Consider the following 23546-nt stretch of genomic DNA (forward strand, 5'->3'; position numbering starts at 1 on the left):
CTTGTGTGAATTCAGTATTTCCTCTACAAACAACGGGCCTTTGAGGTGATGGTGTACTATTCCACACCACGTTTAAACTCCATGGACGCTGATGTTACACTGATGAAGCCATCAGCTATTGTCAGCAGACCAGTAGTGCCTGTTTCTGAGGTTTATGTTATAACTTCAAGTTTAACAAATATGTTTCAAGGAAGACGCAATACGTGAAAGTCACAGATCAAGTAAACAGAGTAAGACGTGTGTACACTTTAACAGTAAAATCATAACTGAGTCCAAGTCTAGCGGCCACTGGTGGGCTGGCCGCTTAGGTGGCGATGCTGCTGCATTGCTGGCAGACAGCGCCGCATGTAGAGGACGCGCGTAACTGCGCGGCGGCACTTTGAAAGATCAGCGAGTTACAACACTTTTCCCCCCGTTGAATTTTTTGCACAGGTCTTGATGGAGGTGGCCTGTAGATTGCTAATGTCCATAGGTGGTGTTTGACTGGCCGTAAAGTCTCAAGGAGGAGGCCTCCTGTACGGACGGAAGTGGCCCCGATGATAACGGGTCGAGATGACCGGAGATGTGGGGGTCGAATCTGCTGGGGCCCTGTGCACCAATCTGCCCGTTGCAGCAAGTCCAGTTGTTATAACAGGAGACATGGGCGATTTGTCCGCGTCTGTAGGAGAGGGAGGCGAGTAGAGTTGCTCCGACAGATGATGGTCATCTGGTTCCTGCACATCTCCTGGTGGCATCGGTTCTTGTGCTGGCACCGATATGATGGTGAGAGGACTGTGTTGTGAGTAATGAGAGATTCCAGTATCCCGAGCGTCAGGTAGAGCCGAAGGTGGTGTAGCGGCATCCGGAACAGGCATTGCCGGCACACAAGACCGAAGCTGGTCCGAATGACACACTGCAACACCCGTGTCCATCTGGATTTCATACAGGTGTCGGCCACAGTGTTGGATGATGCGGTCAGGACTCCATTTTGGCCACCTGCCATATCCCCGTACCCATACAACGTCGTTGGCGGTGAACCAGCCAAGCGAAGGCACCTGCAGCTGTGAGGTGGAAGGCCGCAGAAGATGAAGTAGCGTGCGGGGCTGTCAGCCATATAAGAGCTCAGCCGGGCTGTGGTCGCCCATGGTGAAACGGTAAGAAGCCAGAAATTGGAGAAGCGCATCAGCAGCAGCAGAAGAAGTCAGGAGTTTCCTCATTTGAGCCTTAAATGTGTGGACCAGTCGTTCAGCCTCACCGTTTGACTAAAAAAGGTCCCACGAAGTCAGCATGAATACGCTCCCAGGGCTTCTCAGGCGAAGGCCACGGTGACAAAGACGACTTCGGGGCGGCGGCCCTTGACGCACAAGGGCCGCAAGCAGCAACCATGTGTGCGATTTCAGAGTCAATGCCGACCCAGTGCACATGACAGCGCGCCAGAGATTTTGTGCAAGAGACACCCCAGTGCCCTTGGTGAAGGAGGCGCAAGACCAAAGCACGCAAAGACGCAGGTATCACAACACGCGGCGAAGCATTTTCGGTGGAAAGGAGGATAACACCATCCCTAGCCGTGAGGCGGTAACACAAAGCGCAGTAGTTCCACAACGTATCAGAAGTCTTAGCAGATGGACGATCTGGCCAACCCTTCTGAATACAGCGTAAAACCCGGGATAGGGTAGGGTCAGAACCTGTAGCAGCTGCCAGCCGGTCCCCGGTGATGGGGAACCCGTCCACAACCCGCTGCTCAGCAACATCCAGGTGGAAACACAAAAGTTTGTCCCTATCAAATGCCACATCAGGACCCATGGGAAGGCGAGACAGTGCATCAGCATTCGCATGTTGAGCCGTCGGCCGGAAATGAGTCTCATAATTGAAACGAGACAAGTAAACAGCCCAATGCTGGAGGCGGTGTGCAGCCTTGTCGGGAAGTGACGTTGATGGATGAAACAAGGAAACAAGTGGTTTGTGATCCGTAACAAGATGAAATTTGGATCCATAGAGAAAAACACTAGACTTATGAAGAGCACAAATAATGGCCAAAGCTTCTTTTTCAATTTGAGAATACTTTTGTTGGGCATCCGTGAGCATTTTGGAGGCATAAGCAATGGGTTGTTCATAACCGTTAGAAAAACGGTGCACAAGGACTGCACCGACCCTGTATTGAGAGGCGTCCATGGCAAGAACAAGATGTTGGCCAGGTCGATAAGTAGCCAGGCACATGGCCTGTTTCAGCATAGTCTTCAATTTCTGGAAAGCCGCATCGCATGACGCGGACCAGTGAAAAGGCACGTTTTTATGCAACAGGCGATGCAACGACTGAGCCACCGAAGCAGCATACGGTAAAAACTTGTGATAGTATGCTATTTTCTCGAAGAAGGCCTGCAGTTCCTTAACAGATGTAGGGCGAGGAAGGGCATCGATCGCAGCGACAGTTTGCTGAAGCGGACAAATACCATCCCGAGAGAGTTGAAACCCCAAGTACGTGACAGATGCCTGAAAAAATTTTGATTTCTGAAGATTACACATAAGACCGGCAGTTTGTAAGAAATGAAAAAGTGTGCGGAGATTTTGAAGATGTTCGTCAGTGGTGGAGCCAGTGACAACAATGTCGTCCTGGTAATTTATACACCCAGGGACAGTGAGCAATAATTGTTCCAAGAATCGCTGAAAGAAAGCAGGGGCTCTGGCAACCCCGAATGGCAATCGTTGGTATTGGTAGAGGCCAAAAGGCGTGTTAAGGACCAGAAACTGCCGGGAAGCAGTGTCGAGAGGAAGTTGATGATAAGCTTCTGACAGGTCAAGTTTAGAAAACTACTGGCCTCCAGCAAGTTTAGTGAACAATTCTTCAGGTTGAGGCATAGGGTAAGTGTCGATAAGGCATTGAGCATTTACAGTGGCTTTGAAATCGCCACAGAGACGAATATCACCATTTGGCTTAGCAACAATGGCAGGAGAGGACCACTCATTGGAAGTACAGGAAGCAAGACCCCTGAACCAGTGAGACGATCCAGCTCCCGTTTGACCTGATCACGAAGGGCCACAGGAATGGACCAAGCCCGAAAAAACTTAGGCTGAGCAGTGGGTTTGAGCGTGATATGAGCTTCAAAATCGTTTGCACGGCCTAACGCAGGAGAAAAAAGTGATGAAAATGTCGTCGACAAGGAATCCAGTTGAGCATAAGGAATAGCATCAGAGATGGTATTGACAGAGTCATGTATGGAGAACCCAAAAATGCGAAAGGCATCAAAACCATAAAGATTCTCCGCGTTACTATGGTCGACCACAAATATGAGAACAGTGTGAATGACAGATTTGGAAGATACCTCAGCATCAAATTGTCCCAAGAGAGAAATCTTCTGTTTATTGTAAGTCCGTAATTGCCTAGTAACAGGTGACAGGCCTGGAGAACCCAACTGAAGATACGACTGAGAATTGATGATACTGGCAGCAGAACCAGTATCCACCTGCATGCGAATATCTCGACCAAGTATTTGGACAGTGAGGAATAACTTCCCTGAAAGGGAAGAAGTGCAATTGACAGACAACACAGAATAAGAATCAGCGTCATGTTCATGAACATCATGTTTGCGGTCGGATTTGCAAACGGATGACACACGACCCTTTTTTTTGCATTCGTGACACACAGCCCAACGTTGTGGACAATCTTCTCGTGAATGTTTCGTAAAACACCGCGGACATGAAGGAAGTTGCCTTGGGTTTTGCTGCAGTTTCTTAGAGGTTTGTTTACGGTTAGGCCGAGGCTGCGCTAGGGAGCGTACTGCGGCCACGTCGGCCAGTGGGGACATGCCACACGCTTCTTCAACATCGCACAGAGGTTGTATTTCCCCGACATCGTCCCATGCCTCTATTTGTGCTCAAGCGGCGCGAGGAATTTCAAAAGACTGAGCGATGGATAGGACTTCATCTAGAGTTGGATTTGCCAACTGAAGGGCATGTTGCCTAACCTCTTTGTCGGGCACTGCTCAGATAATAGCATCTCGTACCATGGAATCGGCGTAGGATTCTTTGTGAACTTCAGTAACAAATTGACACTTTCTACTGAAGCCATGAAGTTCAGCAGCCCAAGTGTGATAGGATTGATTCGGTTGTTTTTGACAATGATAAAAGGCAACACGAGAGGCTACCACATGCATTTGCTTTTGAAAATAGATGGACAGAAGTGAGCACATTTCAGCAAAGGACAAAGACATAGGATCTTTCAAAGGAGCCAATTGCGACAACAACCGATACATTTGAGGTGAAATCCATGAAAGGAACAGAGACTTACATGTTTTTTGTCCGCGACATGAAATGCCAAGAAGTGCTGTCTAAGACGTTTTTCGTAATCAGACCAGTCTTCCACCGTCTCGTCGTAAGGAGGAAAAGTAGGTAGAGACAACAATTCCGTGATGAAACCACAAATCGAATTTGTGAGAAGCATTTGCTGCTCTATGAGACCTTGCAATAGTTGCTCTAAAGTAGCCATGGAAACATGTGGGTCAGCGGTGGAAAAGAAAAATCCCATCCTCATCGTCAATTGTTATAACTTTCAAGTTGAACAAATATATTTCAAGGAAGACGCAATACATGAAAGTCACATGTCAACTAAACAGAGTAAGACGTGTGTACACTTTAACAGTCAAATCATAACTGAGTCCAAGTCTAGCGGCCGCTGGCTGTCAGGCAGCGCCGCATGTAGAGGACATGCGTAACTGCGCGGTGGCACTTTGAAAGATCGATGAGTCACAACAGTTTACTTGGCCACAGTTAGTAAATATTGCTTCATCCATAAACAAGAGACATGACACATCTGGAGTATCACATTTTAATTTCCGTGCAGAACTTGAGGGGGAGAAATGTGATAGGGATGGAACTTATGATGATTTAAAATGCATACTACATTTGCCCAACTTTGGCCGCTTCCTTGTGTGATTGTACAGGAAGTACTTTGTGGATCTATTGCTACAGCAGCCAGAATATTAATTTCACCCTCCTCACCAGCTATGTTTTGTTCAGCTATATATTTTAGGTGCTACACCACCAGTTACATGCAATTGTTTGAAGAGGTTCACAAATAATTGTCATGTTGATTGATTTCTCTTGGGATACCTTTCTGTGTAGACAGTACACAAACAAACGAGATTCTTTCTACATCTTCTTACATTCACCATAAACATGTATGCTTCTTCCAAGCATGTCCTCCTGTGTCCACTATCACACAATAACTGTCAGGACCATTGCAGTGCAATCACAGTGTACACACAAACAATGTAAACAAACATAGCATCATTGCATAGCATTTAAGCAAATAGGATGGAAAAAACAGCTGTCAGTGTTTACAATTTTCACTGATGATAACTCGTAAACTACTTGCACTAGCTTGCTGCACGAAACACCACTGACATTCTCATTTGTCGTACTTTTAGGATTTTACTGTCAATTGGCTTTGACCCATTTAAAAATTTGCAACTTTTGTAAAATATGTAAATAATAACTGAGATACCAAAAGGTGAAATGAAAACTGGAGAGCCTGACTGGACTACATTACAGAACAGCTTGGTGAAGCAGGCAGTAGCAGTTTGTGAGAAGACAAGTGTGAAAACAAGGGAAAAGGGAATGCCATGGTGGAATGAAAGAGTGATACAGCCATAAAAGAATCTTGGGCAAAAAGAAAGCGACCAAGAAAAACGGAAACCCGAACTTACTAGAAATACTGAAATAAAAAACTATGATTTGGAAGAACAGTCACAGAAGAGAAGACTGAGACATGGCAGGTATTTGCCCAGAAAGTTGAGGAGGGTAGCAGAGGCAATGAGAAACAACTGTACAATGTTATCAGAGGTAAAGTGAATGTTGTAAAGGCACTTGGAGATGAGGATGTAAATCTGGTTAGAAAAGAAATTGTCATCAGAGAAATCCTGAAGGACCATTTTGTCCAGTTAAAGAACTGCACCAAAAAAAAAACAGGTAATCAAAACCACAGTGAGGAGCTTCCTGCCATCTGGACAGAAACAGAGACAACTTTAAAATCTGTGTTTAGTGGTAAACTCCAGGTGCAGATGTAGTAAGGGCAGGCACGATAAAAGGCAAAACATATCCAGAGCCTACAATGGCTAAACAAAACACTCAGAACATTGTGGAAAGACAACAAGATTCCCACAGACAGGAGCAATAGTGTTTTAATTCCTATGTTTAAGAAAGGCAGTAGACAGAGAATGATTAGTTCAGAGAGGAATATCCCAGCTGTCACACGGGATGAAAAGTCTGGAGAAAATCATAGCGTGAAGATTGAGAATGGTTTTAAAATCGATCAGAACAGCATCAGAAATAACATATAATCAATGGATCTTCCTTGGTACCAGTGTACTAATGGAAAAATACTGGGATGAAGACAAAAACCTGTTAATTGTTTTTTAAGATGTAGAAAAAGCCGTACTGTAGTGTTCTGAGGAAGTAGGTCTGGGAGTGCCTGAGGAAAAGGAATGGACTGGAAGGACAGGTATGAAAAATCCAGGCGCTATACCACAACTGTGCTAGCTGTGAACAAATTGAGGAGAGAAGATCATCTTATGGATAATATAATAAAGAACACTAAGAAAAGTTTTGGTGAACTCGATACAGGTGATTGTTTTTATTTTGGCTGAGGCCACAATCATAGTAAAGTTTTTGAGTGATGCTGCTGCCATTTGATAATAACTTTTACTTTATTGTTATACAATCCAGCTTTGGCCTTAGGCCATTTTTAGTTACAAAAACTTATTTGATGTCTTATGACATACATATAAGTTTTTGTACTAGAAAATGGCCTAAGGCTGAAATCTGGATTGTATAGCAATAAAATAAAAATTATTACAGTCAAATGGCAGCAGCATCACTAAATAATAATAATAATAATAATAATAAGGCTGTTGCTTTTGCTGATTATGTCATGGTCTGAGGTGATCCAGAAGAGGAAGTTCAGACCAGACTCAAATGTGTGGAAATTCAAGTTCTAGGGTTACAACCTCCACATCAGGGAGACCACGACAGTGGTGATAGCAGTCAGCAGAGAAGGGCATTCATCAATCGTGAAATTAGGAGACCACATAGGTAGAGTGTGTAGAATTAATCTCCAGAACGAGACTGGGCATCAGATCAGAAATGAAATTCCTTAGTTCCACCATCCAGAAGACTTTCCTTAGATCCACCATCCAGAAAACTAAGGTGGATAAGTTAAGGAATGAGGAGATGAGGAACAAAGCGGGTATCAAGACATTCCACTTGGACAGAAGCAGTACATCCCGACTACTGTGGTAAGGGCTTGTAATGGGTTGGAGACTTCAAGAACAGTCCGAATAGATTTGGAAAGAGAGGTGGAAGAAAAACGCCCATTAGGAAGATCCAGAACCTGTTATTGGACATGTTAAAGGAAGACCGTGCTGATAGGGGAAGGACAGTGGATGATGATCTCCATGACAGATTATGCATGGACAGAAGAAACGGGAAGAGGGCTCATTAACAGTACCAAAGGAACTGGAACTGTGCAGTGGTGGTGGTGGTGGTGGTGGTGGTGGTGGTGTTTTGTCCAGGGCTTTAGACTGGTTCTTTTTTTTTGCGTAGTTGTTATTCTGCTGCCTTCACTATTCCATCTGAAAGCTACCTGGTTGTCTTCTACTGTTTCCTTTCCCCCAGTTTGTCACTTTTACCTAAGGCTCACTTTGAAACTGACGACAATCTTTGGTGGTGGTCCACCCCCCCACCCCCCCCTTGTCTTTCTGCAATTTTGTAAAGTTTGAATCAGCAGTTCATAACAGATACATTATGATCAGAGTGCACATCTATTTGTGGAAATGTGTTTGTTGTAAAGTCTTTTGTTTTGCCTTTATACAATCTATTTCGAACCTTGTAGTAGCTCCAACTCTTACTTTTCCTATTATCAGGTACCTGTCCCACACAATTAAATTTCCATTTTAACATACTGAATAATTTGTTTAATCTCATCACACACTATTTCTATCTCTTCATCGTCTACAGTGTTAGTGGACATAATTCATAGGGCCTTCTTGTACTATTGTAGTGGATCTTGCCTTTGTGTGCATCTGGTCAGCGGTAGTACACACACTATACTGTTCATAATAGCTTACCAGTAGCCCTGTTTTCCTGTTCATTGTTAGTCCTACTCCTGTGTTATACCTATGTCATTTTGTATTGATAAGCCTTTACACAAATGACCAGAAATCCTGTTCTTCCTGCCACCATACTTCACTTATATTCAGTATACATAACATCAGCCTATCCATTTCTCTTCTCAAATTCTGTAGCTTATCTTCCCAATTAAGGGATCTAACACTTCACATTCTCACCTGTAGAATGCTAGAGTTCAATTTTTATGGTGACCTCATCATCCTGAATAGTCCACACCTGCAATTCCAAAAGGGGTAAGTATACCAAAATCAACAAACCATAGAGTGGAGCTGCATGTCTTTGAGAAATATAATGGCTGTAGTCTCACCCTGCTTTCAGCCATTTGTAGTTTTAAAGTGATGATATTTGTAAACGTAAATGGAAATCTGAAAGTTAGTCTGACTTAACTGAATTCGTGTTTTATGTTTGTTTTTTTTTTTCTAAAAAAAATTAAAAACAATATCAGTGTCAGACTGTTTTATCAAGAATACTAACTGGTTCACCTTAAGTGCAAAAACTTGAAAGACATACATTTACATTGCAGGCCCTTGTTCAATGATTCTTTGTCTTTTTTTGCATGACATATAATTTATTTTGTTACAGTCGTGCAAGTTAAGGCTTCAGCCTCCATCTGGATCTGAACTTCCTGGGCACAGCCCATTTTTGCCACCTTCCGCCATCACGCAAGTCATGCTGATTGCAAATCCAAGAAAGGTGAGGAATCAAGCCACAATGATAATTTAAAAAGTATTTTGATGACTCTGCCTCAATTGAATGATGAAGGGTATTTTTAATATTTAGTATGGAAACAATTAATTTTGCATATTATTGTAATGTGGTGGTGATATGTTAGAATCTTCAAACCATTTGCATTGACACCTAAACGCAAATATTCACATTAGAAAGACACTGTATATTAATCTGAAGACCTAAAAAATTCTCTGAAGACTTAAAAAATTCTAACATTGTCATGTTAAACTGATATTATAACCTTTGTAGAAAAACACAAACACACACACACACACACACACACACACACACACACACAACTAATGTAAAGTATTGAAACCGCAGTCATTTTAACGTCTAGTATTTAGGTTAAACAACTCAAAAATAATAAGAGAATGTCTGTTACATTATCTGTTGGCATGGGTAGACACCTCACACTACGGGACCTTTATAAAATAGTGCTTACATATATTGACACCTGTTAATGCAACAATATAACACACATATAGCAAAAGGGAGTGGGTATACAGTCAGGTAACTTATTTGCATTTCGCACTTCCTGTCTGAGGCTTAAAAAGATTATGGTCAACAAATGCAGACCTTTTGCACTTTTTATCATTTTGTGCTTATAGTGTTCAGCATTACAATAGTAACAATATTCATTTTGTTAATTTGCTGTAGTAAGAATTAACTAAACTTGTGAATGAGTACAGCATAAAACAGAATAATTACCTTTGGTGTACAATATTCTGCTAGCAAAGATAAGTCTGTTCCATTTCAGTACAGTGAGATTTGAGATTTAATTCCATTTGCATGTGATTCAGTGTTAACATCCGAAGGATTTCCTACAAATGTTCACTTCTGCACACCTGGTCAAATAATATTTTGATATGACGTTGCACTATGCATTTAGAGCTGGAGAAAAGGTAGACTAGGAAGAAAAAATTAACAAATTAATTAATAGAAAAAATACTGATTGACATTGCTCAGCAGTGGATATTGAAAAAGACAATAGCTACATTGGTTAAATTTTAAACATCATTCTTATCCTAATGAAGTTTCTTTCTGACTTGGAAGTGATGGAAGAACCCATAATGAATCTATCCAAAAGATTTAGTGCAGGCAGATAGCCGAAGAAAGGTGACATCGTAGTTAACAAGGAAAATATCAAATTAAAAGTTCCTGCAGAAAATCTACAAAATCATATTCACCATTATGTATAATACGGCTGTAAACCACTGATAATTTTTCCAAATATCATGTTTGAAGTATTGACTGGCTGATATGGCAAAAATCGTAAATACGTATTTGCAGGGTGTATATGCCCGGGGGGGGGGGGGGGGGGGGGGGGGGGGCGACAACAGGATTTTGTTTTCATACAAGAAAACATGGGAATTTTTCATTATTTTAGTTTTCAGTTAAATTTTTGTAATTTTGACTTATAATAAGAACTGATACTCTAACAAAGAATTTTACTTTAGCCCAATGCTGGAGAACAGTACTGCAGCAATAAAGCATAAATGAGGGAAAAACACCAAAATGAAACTTAAATTCCAAAGCAAATGGTCCATTTACAACAAAACACAGGCGTCTGCCAGCAGCAAAATGTGTCAGAGGCTTTACGACAGAACTGTGCAATACTTTGCAACAACAAACTGCTTTCGATGATCATGACATCACAACTGTTAACATTAGTTTCCTTTGATCAGTTACAAGAGGACACATGCACATGCAAAGAGCTGAAGTATTGTGTGAGCGGCACCTTCTCCCGCTTCTCGCTACTTGAAGCATGACTGTCAGCTGCATAAGCAGTAGCAGCAAGCAGCCAGATGCTAGCTGGAAAACTTTTTCTAGCCTGGTCAGGCTGCCAGATTCGTGCATATGCAGAGCAGTCTGAGTTGTAATTTGGCAGTGGGGGCGGGCGGATGGTAGTAGTCTCCACATGACCTGTGTTCACATTTCGTGAGTTTACGGTTTTCTCTTTGTTTATAGATCTCACGTCAAATGAAAACGAACTGGATTTCTGTGGGTGGGAGCTATCAAGTGAATTAAAATACATTCACATAACTACAGAAGACTGAAATATTTCATTAGTTTCAGGTTTCAGTTTTCTGATTTTATTTTATTTCCACATTGTTGGCAATCAAGCATTAATCATCTTGCAGAGCAGTGGAGTTATTTTTGTTGATTGCTAAGGAAATTTGGAGTTTAGTAACAGTTTCGCAGAGGCAACCAGTTTATTTGAAACGAAGTATTTCATTCCACACTACCGGCTAGTTTCTACTGTTTGTTGAATTTTAGGTGCATGTTTTCATCTTCTGCAACATACAGCATAATTCTAAAATAAAAAACCGAACCTGAGATAATGCAGTGGTGGTACTCCAAAAAAATTCACATCCTGAAAACCACACTCAAAAGCATAATACCAGCTAGGAGCCTATTTCTGCATGACTCTGGACGTACGAATGTGCACTTTAATTTTAATATGGTTTACAAAAATGGTGCTCTTGGAGTAAAATGTCCTGTTTCTTTTATGACATAAAGTCAGATTTGTTAATGTTATACAGGGTGGTCCATTGGTCGTGACTGGACCAAATATCTCACGAAATAAGCCTCAAATGAAAAAACTACAAAAAACGAAACTTGTCTAGATTGAAGGGAGAAACCAGATGGCTCTATGGTTGGCCCACTATATGGCGCTGCCACAGGTCAAACGGATATCAACTGTGTTTTTTAAATAGGAACCCCCATTTTTTATTACATATTCGTGTAGTACGTAAAGAAATATGAATGTTTTAGTTGGACCACTTTTTTCGCTTTGTGATAGATGGCGCTGTAATAGTCACAAAGATATGGCTCACAATTTTAGACAAACAGTTGGTAACAGGTAGGGTTTTTAATTTAAAATACAGAACGTAGAAACGTTTGAACATTTTATTTCTTTTGTTCCAATGTGATACATGTACATTTCTGAGAACGCATGCTGTCACATCGTGATTACCTGTAAATACCACATTAATGCAATAAATGCTCAAAATGATTTCCGTCAACCTCAATGCATTTGGCAATACGTTTAATGACATTCCTCTCAACAGTGAGTAGTTCGCCTTCCGATATGTTTGCACATGCATTGACAATGCGCTGACGCATGTTGTCAGACGTTGTCGGTGGATCACAGTAGCAAATATCGTTCAACTTTCCCCACAGAAAGAAATCCGGGGACGTCAGATCCGGTGAACGTGCAGGCCATGGTATGGTGCATCGACGACCAATCCACCTGTCATGATATATGCTATTCAATACCGCTTCAACCGCATGCGAGGTATGTGCCGGACATCCATCATGTTGGAAGTACATCGCCATTCTGTCATGCAGTGAAACCTCTTGTAGTAACATCGGTAGAACATTATGTAGCAAATCAGCATACATTGCACCATATAGATTGCCATCGATAAAATGGGGGCCAATTATCCTACCTCCCATAATTCCGCACCATACATTAACCCGCCAAGGTTGCTGATGTTCCACTTGTTGCAGCCATAGCAGATTTTCCATTGCCCAATAGTGCATATTATGCCGGTTCACGATACCGCTGTTAGTGAATGACGCTTCTTCGCTAAATAGAACTCGTGCAAAAAATCCATCATTGTCCTGTAATTTCTCTTGTGCCCAGTGGGAGAACTGTACACGACGTTCAAAGTCGTTGCCATGCAATTCCTGGTCTACATCTACATCTACATATATACTCCGCAATCCACCATACGATGCATGGCGGAGGGTACCTTGTACCACAACTAGCATCTTCTCTCCCTGTTCCACTTCCAAACAGAACGAGGGAAAAATGACCGCCTATATGCCTCTGTACGAGCCCTAATCTCTCTTATCTTATCAGCGAAATGTAAGTTGGCGGCAGTAAAATTGTTCTGCAGTCAGCCTCAAATGCTGGTTCTCTAAATTTCCTCAGTAGCGATTCACAAAAAGAATGCCTCCTTTCCTCTAGAGACTCCCACCCGGGTTCCTAAAGCATTTCTGTAACACTCGCGTGATGATCAAACCTACCAGTAACAAATGTAACAGCCCACCTCTGAATTGATTCTATATCCTCCCTCAATCTGACCTGATAGGGATCCCAAACGCTCGAGCAGTACTCAAGAATAGGTCATATTAGTGTTCTATAAACGGTCTCCCTCACAGATGAACCACATCTTCCCAAAATTCTACCAACGAACCGAAGACGACTATCCGTCTTCCCCACAACTGCCATTCATATCACTCTGCAGTGTTACGCCCAAATATTTAAGCGACGTGACTGTGTAAAGTGCTACACTACTAATGGAGTGTTCAAACGTTACAGGATTCTTTTTCCTATTCATCTGCATTAATTTACATTTATCTGTATTTAGAGTTAGCTGCCATTCTTTACACCAATCACAAATCCTGTCCAAGTCATCTTGTATCCTCCTACAGTCACTCAACGATGACATCTTCCCGTAAACCACAGCATCATCAGCAAACAGCCGCACATTGCTATCCACCCTATCCAAAAGATCATTTATGTAGATTGAAAACAACAACGGACCTACCGCACTTCCCTGGGGCACTCCAGATGATACCCTCACCTCCGATGAACGCTCACCATTGAGGACAACATACTGGGTTCTACTACTTAAGAAGTCTTCGAGCCACTCACATACTTGGGAACCAATCCTATATGCTCGTACCTTAGTTAGAAGTCTGCAGTGGGACACCAAGTCAAATGCTGTCCGGAAATCAAGGAATATGGCATGCGTCTGATACCCTTCATCCATGGTTTGCAAGATATCATGTGCAAAAAGGGCGAGTTGTGTTTCGCAGGAACGATGCTTTCTAAAGCGTAGAAATTTGGTACGGGTGCAATCGATGTTGATGTAGCATTCTCAACACTGACATTTTTGAGATTCCCAATTCTTGCGCAATTTGTCTGCTACTGATGCGTGAATTAGCTTCAACAGCAACTAAAACACCTACTTGGGCATCATCATTTGTTGCAGGTCGTGGTTGATGTTTCACATGTGGCTGAAAACTTCCTGTTTTCTTAAATAACATAACTATCCAGCGAATGATCCGGACACTTGGATGATGTCGAGGATACTGAGCAGCATACATAGCACACGCCCATTGGTCATTTTGATCACAATAGCCATACATCAACATGATATCGACCTTTTTCGCAATTGGTAAACGGTCCATTTTAACACGGGTAATGTATCACGAAGCAAATATGTCCACACTGGCGGAGTGTTATGTGATACCATGTACTTACATGTTTGTGACTATTACAGCGCCATCTATCACAAAGCGAAAAAGGTGGTTCAACTAAAACATTCATATTTGTTTACGTACTACATGAATATGTAATAAAAAATGGGGGTTCCTATTTTTAGAAAATCATAGTTGATATCCGTTTGACCTATGGCAGCGCCACCTAGCAGGCCAACCATAGCGCCATCTGGTTTCCCCCTTCAAGCTAGACGAGTTTCGTTCTTTGTAGTTTATTCGTTTGATACTTATTTCGTAAGATATTTGGCCCGATCACTGTCAATGGACCACCCTATATACCTATGAACATAAGTTAATGTTCGTTTGAAGATGACTAAAAGGGCAAACTTGGTCAGTAGTATTGAATATATTATGTTATTTCAAATACATTGACAGCTTAAGCAGAATTTTACAAATCTGCCTTCCTTGAAACAATTTTTTTTTTTTTTTTATCACAATACATGTTTCAACTCTTATCTGATACATCCTCTAGGCTTGACGTTATTTCTTAATTTGTGTTGTTTTTGGCTTAAATTTACAGGACGCCGTTCTTCGGTAAACTATAAGCTGGATGCACACAGTGTGTTTACATTATAACTCCCCATAAAGCTTTATATTTAATGCTGAAGTAGAATATAAACTGCCAGCTGTACAATTTCTTGGCTTCACAGATGACCTTATTAATTTTTTATAGTGTTTGAAGACGTCATAAAAAATTATGGTGCTTAGTTCTGGCATATACAAACAAGTGTTTGAGGCATATGAGTAGAGCAAATGCCAAGCAAGGCCTTACAACATCATCGTAGCTCTGTGTGTGCAGTAACGCATGTTTCCCGACATCTCTGGCAACTGGTCAAATAAACCTATTTCTAACAGATCAAGGAGAATGTTGCAGATGGTGATTTGAGAAGTGTTACTTTCTAAGTAAATTTCCTTTTACACAAGATGAATTAAGTTACGTGTGAGAATGTGCAATGAATTCCTTAAATCACAGTGTGTAGGACTCTCATTCAAAACTTAACACTTTGAGGTTCAGCCAGGGAGAAAAATTTCGGATCCAAAAGACCAGCCATTTATGTCATTTTTTTAAATTTTAGTGGCACATTTGTCTGTAATATATCTTAAATGATAACAAGCACAACAAAGGGCTAATATATGTGAAAGTTTAGCTTTGCTTGTAACTAACTAAGAGTACATTAATCTAAACCATTAACTTTTCCTATTTGTGTGTTCACGCCACTTAACAGGGATGTAGCTATTGGCTGACTGCATCACGTGTCCTATGCTCTGAATATCTGCTGTAATCGGCTGGCGAGATCAGGTGACATGAGCTTTAGTTGGCTGACAAAAGTGCATTGCAATCTTGATTTCAGTGCTTCGGAAACTAATGTGCTGCATTTGGTGGAATTTGCATTTATACTTTCATAATTAGAAAACGTGCAGTGTGCATGTTGCAGCCAGCGCATCAGAGATCTTTTCAAAAACATAGTCTTTTTTTCCCATTTCTTAAAGTGCCAGGAAGTTCTACATCAGTGCATAAAACAATTACCACGCAAACAATTAATAACTATTACAGCTCAGATGGAAATTATGTCAGTTAACATGGAAAAAGTGTATTTTTTAAATGGGAAAAATCTGGCTTTCTTTCTTTCACATCCCCACCCCCTTTCCCACAGGTGAAAGACATTAGTATATGGTTATTTTAATTATTGTTGTTGTGGTCAGAAATGACAGTATGAAAAAAAAAAACATTCCCACTGTTTGATGTACCACATGGGTAGGAGTGGGACATAAGTGGTTATTTGTAACCTCTAATTTCTCAGAAAATGACTGCACAAAAACTACAAGACAGGTAAAACGCACACACGCATCAGTGGGTAGTGCATCTCTCCCAAGTTTTTAACTCACACAACAGGTGCTCAGTATGGACAAATGTCAGTATATGCATGCACTTCATTGATATAAGTAGGCCAGGAAGACGCAACAGCAGCCTGCATTGCAAATCTGTTCATTGGGTTACCTTTCTGCTGGCACAAAGTAATTCAGTTCAAGAAATAGCAGCTACAACCTACAGGTGCAAACTGTAACTGTAAGAATTCTGCAAAATGTTAGCAGGTTTCCCTCTATCAGTGGGACATTGATACAAGCAATAACATGCAGCAAATTCCCAGTGGTTCTCTGATAATCTATTATGGGACATGTACATGATTAAATTACTGTTGATAGTATTTTAAACTCCTTAAGAGAAGGAAATTATCATTTTGCCTGTACACATTTACAACTGAATTATTTTTTGAATGAACAGTCATTGCATTGCTTGTTAAAAGATGAGCTGTTTCACTATATTGAAAAGTGAGATCAGGAGGTGGCTACTGTTCGTCTTATTAAAAAATTTAAATATGTCCACTGTATTTAAAATGGTCAATGCAGTTGGCGACTGCCTCCACCCCTGCTCCCTTTTTGCCATTTCACTAGCTCTCACAGAAGTGCCATAGGACTAGTTTTTAATTTAAGTGCACTACTACACTTCACTGGACATATGAAGTGCATAATTGATTCAGTGTTTTGCTATCATTTGTTGTTGTTGTTGTTGTTGTTGTTACTGAAAGTTGGACTAGACATTTTTTACTTCCATTTTCAGGAACCAGTTTCCCTGAAATTCATGATAAGTTATTCAATGGATGATGACACTATAACTGAAATGGGTGAAGTAGAGCAGTTGCCATCTGAAGTGCAGTGACTTCAAAAATAAATAAAAAAACTATCATAATGATGAGAAATTATATTATTTGTTGGAATCTGCATGAGTAACATCAAGGCTGGAATTTATGTTGGCTGTTTGTTCTGCAGTGCTGTTGTATGCTGTACATAAAAAATTAATGAGGTTAAATATGTATTTTTATTGCTGCATCAAACCTTATTGATAATAGTTTCACAAAGACTGTAACACACCAAAACAAAGTGTAATTTTTAAGTGTAATGCATGTACAGCCACCTAAACTACATAAATTTTCGTGTACACTGTAATATTTTAGAAACGGTAGCCATAACTGTATTTGCCACAATTAATGTACTTGAGCTATTTATGAAATATGTTATTTGTTGTTGAATTTCGTGGAGGTGCTTCATCTATGCTGTGTCTGCTTCACTACTCACTTCTATTTCGTTTCAGCAGTCTTCTTTTCTTGTAGTAGTGCCACAATCACAGAAAACAGTATTTACTTAACAGCCAATGAGCTATAACACCTTAAATTTGTTTTTAAATGTGTTATTTAAAGCTTTACTCTGAACTGGCTTTATATTAGTTGTCATGCCATTAAGTGACAGAAGACACTCAACAATACCATGGTGGTATATTTTTGCAGCCATCGGAGCAGTTTCTTATTGCCGTGTAGTTAAATTATTGTTTACAACTTATTGTAAAATTTACTACAATTTATGTGACCTTGTTGAAGCATTGTAGCAATGCTTGTAATTGCCAAAAAATGTTTATAATGTATGTTTATTTGCAAATTATAAAAATTTTATAGTCTATATGGATTATTGTATTAATGCTTGCTGCATGAAGTAATTCATGCAGGGGTTATGAGCTACAAATTGATCATTTGTTATGATAAATTTGCTTTGAAAATAGCTTTGATGTCACATAGCTATTTCTATAAATATACTTAGAGGAAGCATTGTTCAGTTAGAAGATAGGGAACACATTAACAGGAATGAGTGTAGCCCTTTGGCCAAGTTTCTCATTTATCCACGCCATACACCATATCTCCCCCCCCCCCCCTCCCCACTCCTCCTCACCCCACCGCCACCCTACCCCTTCCACTGTGATACAAAATGAGATTGATACATTTTGAATGAGTCAGTTTTATACAGAGAACATAAAGAAAATATCTAATAGAGTAGAGGTAAGCAAACATAATATTTATTAAATTTAATGAATGCAGCAGTTAAGGGATGTTTGGTTGAAGATTGTTTGGCAGAAAGGTCATATTGTACATCACTGAGTTTAAAAAAATGTAAATATGGATACATCAAATTTAATCTCAGTTTATACACACTTCGAACACTCTAGTACATAAGTGGATAGTTTTAAACTCAGAGTATCATTTGCTGATAATGCATACTGTCATTGACAGAAAAGAATACACTGTATTCAACAGAACTTGGAGGATATATTCATCCCATTTCTAGTGTGAGACAGGGTATAGAATTAAGAATAACTGTGGCCAGCAGTAAAGACTGTAAAGTGAGTAATTTACAGTAAGTGTTGTGAAAAGCAATTCATCAGAAATTCAGAACTTAGTTACAGAGACAGCGAGAAACGTGGAAAATTTCTAAAAGCTAATTATTGTTTTTAAGATAACTTTCTGTATTTTACTGCATTGTCTTGGTGCCGTGCACAGGGTATCCCTTTAGTGTAGAGACATGAATGTGGTCAAGTGCACATAAAATGAAAGTTTGAAAGATTCAGCATTGACTAGCTGCTTCTGTTTCCAGTAGATACCAACATTTTTTACAGAATAGATATTCTTTGGAAATAAGCATTCAGTGGTTAATCACTGTGATGACATGATACACCATGGACTGTTCTCTTTTGTTCGGGGACACTGATCTGCTTATTAATTTAATTCAATTCGAGTTTACAGGTATTAAAGATAATTTAACTTTGAGTTCTAGACCAGGAAAAGTCAACTTGCAGTTGTCCTGATTCAAAGTCCTTTGAAGGAAATTTAGTTTGTATATCACATTTTGTTACAGACCTACATAGTCAAACAATACAAATTTGCGTTATGCTTCCTCAAAGCAGATTCTGTAGTGTAATACTCAGTTCATGGCACTGTTCATTATTGGAAAAAAAGTCTTCTAACTTTGCAAGATGAAAATATTTACAACACTGCACAAACGTGGGTAACGTAACATCTAGTATAGAATAACCAAAAACAGGTACAAAGACACCTGGTCAGTTAGAATGAGAGATTTTTCTCAATTTGGTGCAGAGAAATGAATTACTACTTCTCATTTGTAGTTTAATAGGTAAACAAGCGATCTTAATTGGTACTGAATAGCATGGCTTTGTCAATGACATGTGTTATTTGAGCAATGTATTTTTATCCATTTTTGTATTTATCGTAATTTATGTGATCGCATTAATAATGCCACGAGCAAAAAAAAATTGTAGTTAGTTTCTTTCTTTGCAAAGAGGGACTCGTCAGTACATTTGGTAACAAGCAGTTCTACATGATATATTTTACATATTAGGATGTTAATTTTTAATTATTTTATTTTTTCTGGATATTTACAACAAAAAAGTACATATAAATGTTACCCCCAGTCAAAACTACCTTCCTTTTAAGTAATTCATAGTGATAATTTTTACACAAGGAGGCTACTTGCATCTGGCACTTTTGTTTGTAACATGTACGCAGCCTTTCACGTGAATTCTTTTATAAAATTTAGATACAGCGATAAGTAAGAATATTTAGCCATAGGTGTCAGCACAACACAAGTGGCAAGCGTTATAATATGCTTTATGAATTGAAGAATAAAAATTATTAAGAACAGTGCACATTCATGTTACATAACAAGGTTTAATAGCTGCGCAGTAGTAAAATAGGGGGGGGGGGGGGGGGGGAGAGAGAGAGAGAGAGAGAGAGAGAGAGAGAGAGAGAGAGAGAGAGAAAATAGGTGAATGTTATGTTTCATCCTTGTAGTGATGACATTGTGTTAATTCAGATGTTTCTTTATGAAGAGCTATCTGTGGTTTTAATACAATAATAGTGTTCTGGAGCTAAAAATTCTCAACGTCAGTTTGGATGTTACAGAGTCCTGCAGTGAACCACCAAGATTTGATTGCAGAATGATAGAAACATTTAGATCATTGACAAAAGAACTTATTATCATTGCTTAAAAATTATCAATGGTTAGTACAGAATTCACAGGTAGTTTGTTGCACAGTTTGTGCTGTGTAGTGATCATAACTGATTAGATATAGTTACTAATCATGAATTTATGGAAGCATTGGTGTCAGTAAATTCTCAATTTGTAACTGAATGCAGTCTCTTATGCAATATATTTTAAGCAACTAATTCAATATCAAGTTTACGGAAATTCCTGGATGGAGCAGTACATAAAATATGGGAAAGGCAATAACTCACCTATAGTAGGTCAATGTTTGAAGCACAGAAACACATAACAGTAAATAGCATTCTCACTAGGTATTGAACAGCAGCTCTTTTTCTAGCAACAACACACACATTCACACATGCAACCAGACACACCCAAATGTGCACTCGCGTGGCCATGTCTTACTTTTACACTAACTTTTGAGCATTAGCTCTTTTTCTGGCAATAGTACACACAGTTGCGCACACAACCGCACAGACACCCAAATGCACACTCCCATGGCCATGGCAAGGCCCGACCATAGGTTTGTGTATTTGTGTGTCTCTGGAGTTGTATGTTTTAATTTGTATACCATTGCTAGAAAAAGAGCTAGTGCTCGAAAGCTAGTGTGAATGCCATTTCCTGTTATATGATTCGGTGCTGCATGCTTTGATCCACTGGAGGTGAGTGATTACCTTTCCCTTATACTGCTCAGCATCAAATTTAGTAAATGGCTTAAGTCTCATTTAATATTTTGTGTCAACTGATCTGTGCCACTTTTTTATAATAGTACATGTTGGATCAACACAGTGTTTAGTGTGATAACCCTGCCCCCATCTGCCTCTCATGCCCCCTCCCTCCTTCCTCAACTCTTCCCAACAAAGAGCAAATAATGAAATCATGTTAATTGCAGTGACTCGGATCTATGAAATTTGTAATGATAGACATACTAATAAACCTAAATTACATAAGGCATTTTGGGATGGTTTCTTTGAAATGGACATGGCCAGTTTCCTTCCCTGATCCAAACTTATGCTTTGTCTAAAATGACCTTGTCAGCAAAAAGTCATTAAATCATAATTTTCCTATTTCAAGAGGTAAAGAAAATTGTGTAGTTATATTTGAAGAGATGGTCATATGTGGAAGTACTGAAAAATCCATTTGATTAGCAAATCAATAACCGTATGTGGTATCTTGAAAGCAAAATACAAGTGAACATACTGAATGAAAACATTTAGTGATGGCTGGCAGTTATGATGGTTTACCTACTGATCAACTGCATGGAAAGGAGGGGTTGGGAGAAATGCCACAACACTCTCAAGATTCTCTACACTGGCCATTCTCTTTTTTTCTGCAACTTACTTATTCTTTCTTCCTTTGCATTTAAATTTATATTTTTTTGCATTTTCGACCTTTTTCCCTCTGCTTTAAAAAGTAATTTATGTGTTGGGAACCTTTTTATGATTTATCACTCCCAACTGTGTCAAGTATTGTTACTTTATAGTGTTCAACATGTGATATTTATTCAGGCATGTATCAGAGTGCTATTTACAAAGGTAACCTTAAAAACTGCGCTGGTGTATAGTTATGTGTGTGTGTGTGTGTGTGTGTGTGTGTGTGTGTGTGTGTGTTTGTGTCCGCATTTATTGCTGTGTTCCTGTAGTGAAAGCCACTTTACTGATGAAGATTTGGTCACACACCAAATATGAAAAAAAGTGACTCCAGCAAGAACACGTCCATGTCATAAAAGAAAAGACACTTTTTTATGTTATCCATGAAGCAACCCTGATGGATAAAACCTACTGAAAACAGCAAATATGATGTTGCAAGATTGTGTACTAGTGAACAATAAGAAGTAGGGGACTCTGTTTTAATATACTTATTCAAAGAACAAGTGAATACACTCATTGGCTCTCGTTTTCATATCTGAAGATGGAGGAAACTTTCTTTTGTGACAGTTGTGTGAGGACAAACTTTTGTAAGTGTTTCCTTTTAGACTACAGTGGCTTGTTCTTAAGTTAACAGCAGCCTCAGCTTCTATATTGCCTAAAACATGATTGGCACATTTCATCTGTATAATCAGCATAACTAAACAGGATAACATCGTGTTCACATTTATAGACAGATATTGTTAAACAACAAAGGAACTGTAAATTAGCTCACTGGCAGACAGGTTTTATGTTTAATATCTCAATAAAATAGCAGAAATTTATAATTAATTATACCCATTATTCTAGCCATGAGAAAGGGTTAATATCTTGGTTATTTAAAATCTACATATTTTGTTACGGACAAACATCTGCTGTGTTTGATATTCCACGTCTTGGTGAAAAGTGCAGTCTTATATGGTTGAACCAGTGTAGGAGGACAAATCACATGTGAATCTAGAATATAACACAATCTAAAGGGTATTTGTTGACATTATAAGTGGCTTCTCAATTCTGAACATGGTTTGTTAGGATAATTTTTAACAGGTTAGAACTTGTAACACTTTGAGTATTTGTAACCTAACATATGTGGTGTTATCTTCACGTGTTAAGTTTGCAGGTTATTGGGCTGTTCCAGTTCTACTTTGATATACTTGATACTAAATTAACTAAGCAAAGCATTTTAGTTAGCTGTAGAAACTACCACATTTGTAAGAGTAATGTCTAGTAACTTGTTAGTTTTAGCACACACTATGCTTGTGTAGAAACTTGTAAAGTTATGATTTACATTCCTGGTGCATTGGAAATCTAAGTAACTTGTATTTGACGTTATTTTGTAACATATAGTTGTGTGTTTATTGTGAAGTATTATATTGATCTTGTGTAGTTAGAAACTAAACAGTTCGGAATCCCGTGTTATATTATGCCTCGCAGTTATTTCCACAAGGACTTTGCAGTAAACTACAATGTGGATGTGTATAACTTGACAACTTTATGTATATGGAAGGTGGCTTTTATACTAAGTTTTGTCCTTTGGAGAAATGTGATTTTATACATTTTTCATTAGAAAACTTAAATTATGAACATGTGAAGAAACAATAGAAAATATAAAAGAATTTATCTTTATCATTAGGACTACTGTTGCATGACTTTTCTTGTAACAAGTTGATGATAAAGTGTGCAGCAGCATTCTGTGTATTTTTAGAGAAAATGTTGCTATTTGCATGACTTCTCTCATAAATCAAATTTTGGCTTACGTTGTGATGAGTGGTATTCGCTCGCATTTTCTTATACATATAGATCTCAGTCAGTATGTAGTCATTATGTAACTAAATTAGCATCTTTTGTTAGATCAAATCAACATACTTGCAAATACCATATGGTTGTGGTGCAAACTGTTACTTAGTGTACATAACTTAAAGTTATCAAATTGAAAGATGAGGACTAATTTTCATCGTGTTTTCCCTCAACCTTCTGTCCTCCTTGAACACTGGTAAATATTTAAAGGCTATGTAATGTGTCCCTGCACATTTTTAAAAAAAATACTGTATGCAGTTAATTGAATGT

At 39.2% G+C, this 23546-nt stretch overlaps 1 protein-coding gene across 6 annotated transcripts in view; it reads left to right on the forward strand.

Annotated features, from left to right (window-relative positions):
* LOC124803227 (ADP-ribosylation factor-binding protein GGA2) overlaps positions 1–17677 on the forward strand; it is a 120977-nt gene extending 103300 nt beyond the window's left edge. For 4 of the 6 annotated variants that reach the window (XM_047264416.1, XM_047264437.1, XM_047264430.1 and 1 more), the window contains exons 10-11: positions 8743–8853; positions 16808–17676. In XM_047264416.1, coding sequence (XP_047120372.1) covers positions 8743–8853; positions 16808–16906 — 210 coding nt within the window. In that variant the 3' untranslated portion in view covers positions 16907–17676. Of the gene's footprint in view, positions 1–8742; positions 8854–16807 lie in introns of all 6 variants that reach the window. The other 2 variants (XM_047264423.1, XM_047264410.1) reach the window with 1 other exon arrangement.
* The last annotated feature ends 5869 nt before the right edge of the window (positions 17678–23546 follow it).

The sequence above is a fragment of the Schistocerca piceifrons genome, chromosome 1 (assembly GCF_021461385.2).
Source record: "Schistocerca piceifrons isolate TAMUIC-IGC-003096 chromosome 1, iqSchPice1.1, whole genome shotgun sequence".
Classification (NCBI taxonomy): Eukaryota; Metazoa; Arthropoda; class Insecta; order Orthoptera; family Acrididae; genus Schistocerca; species Schistocerca piceifrons.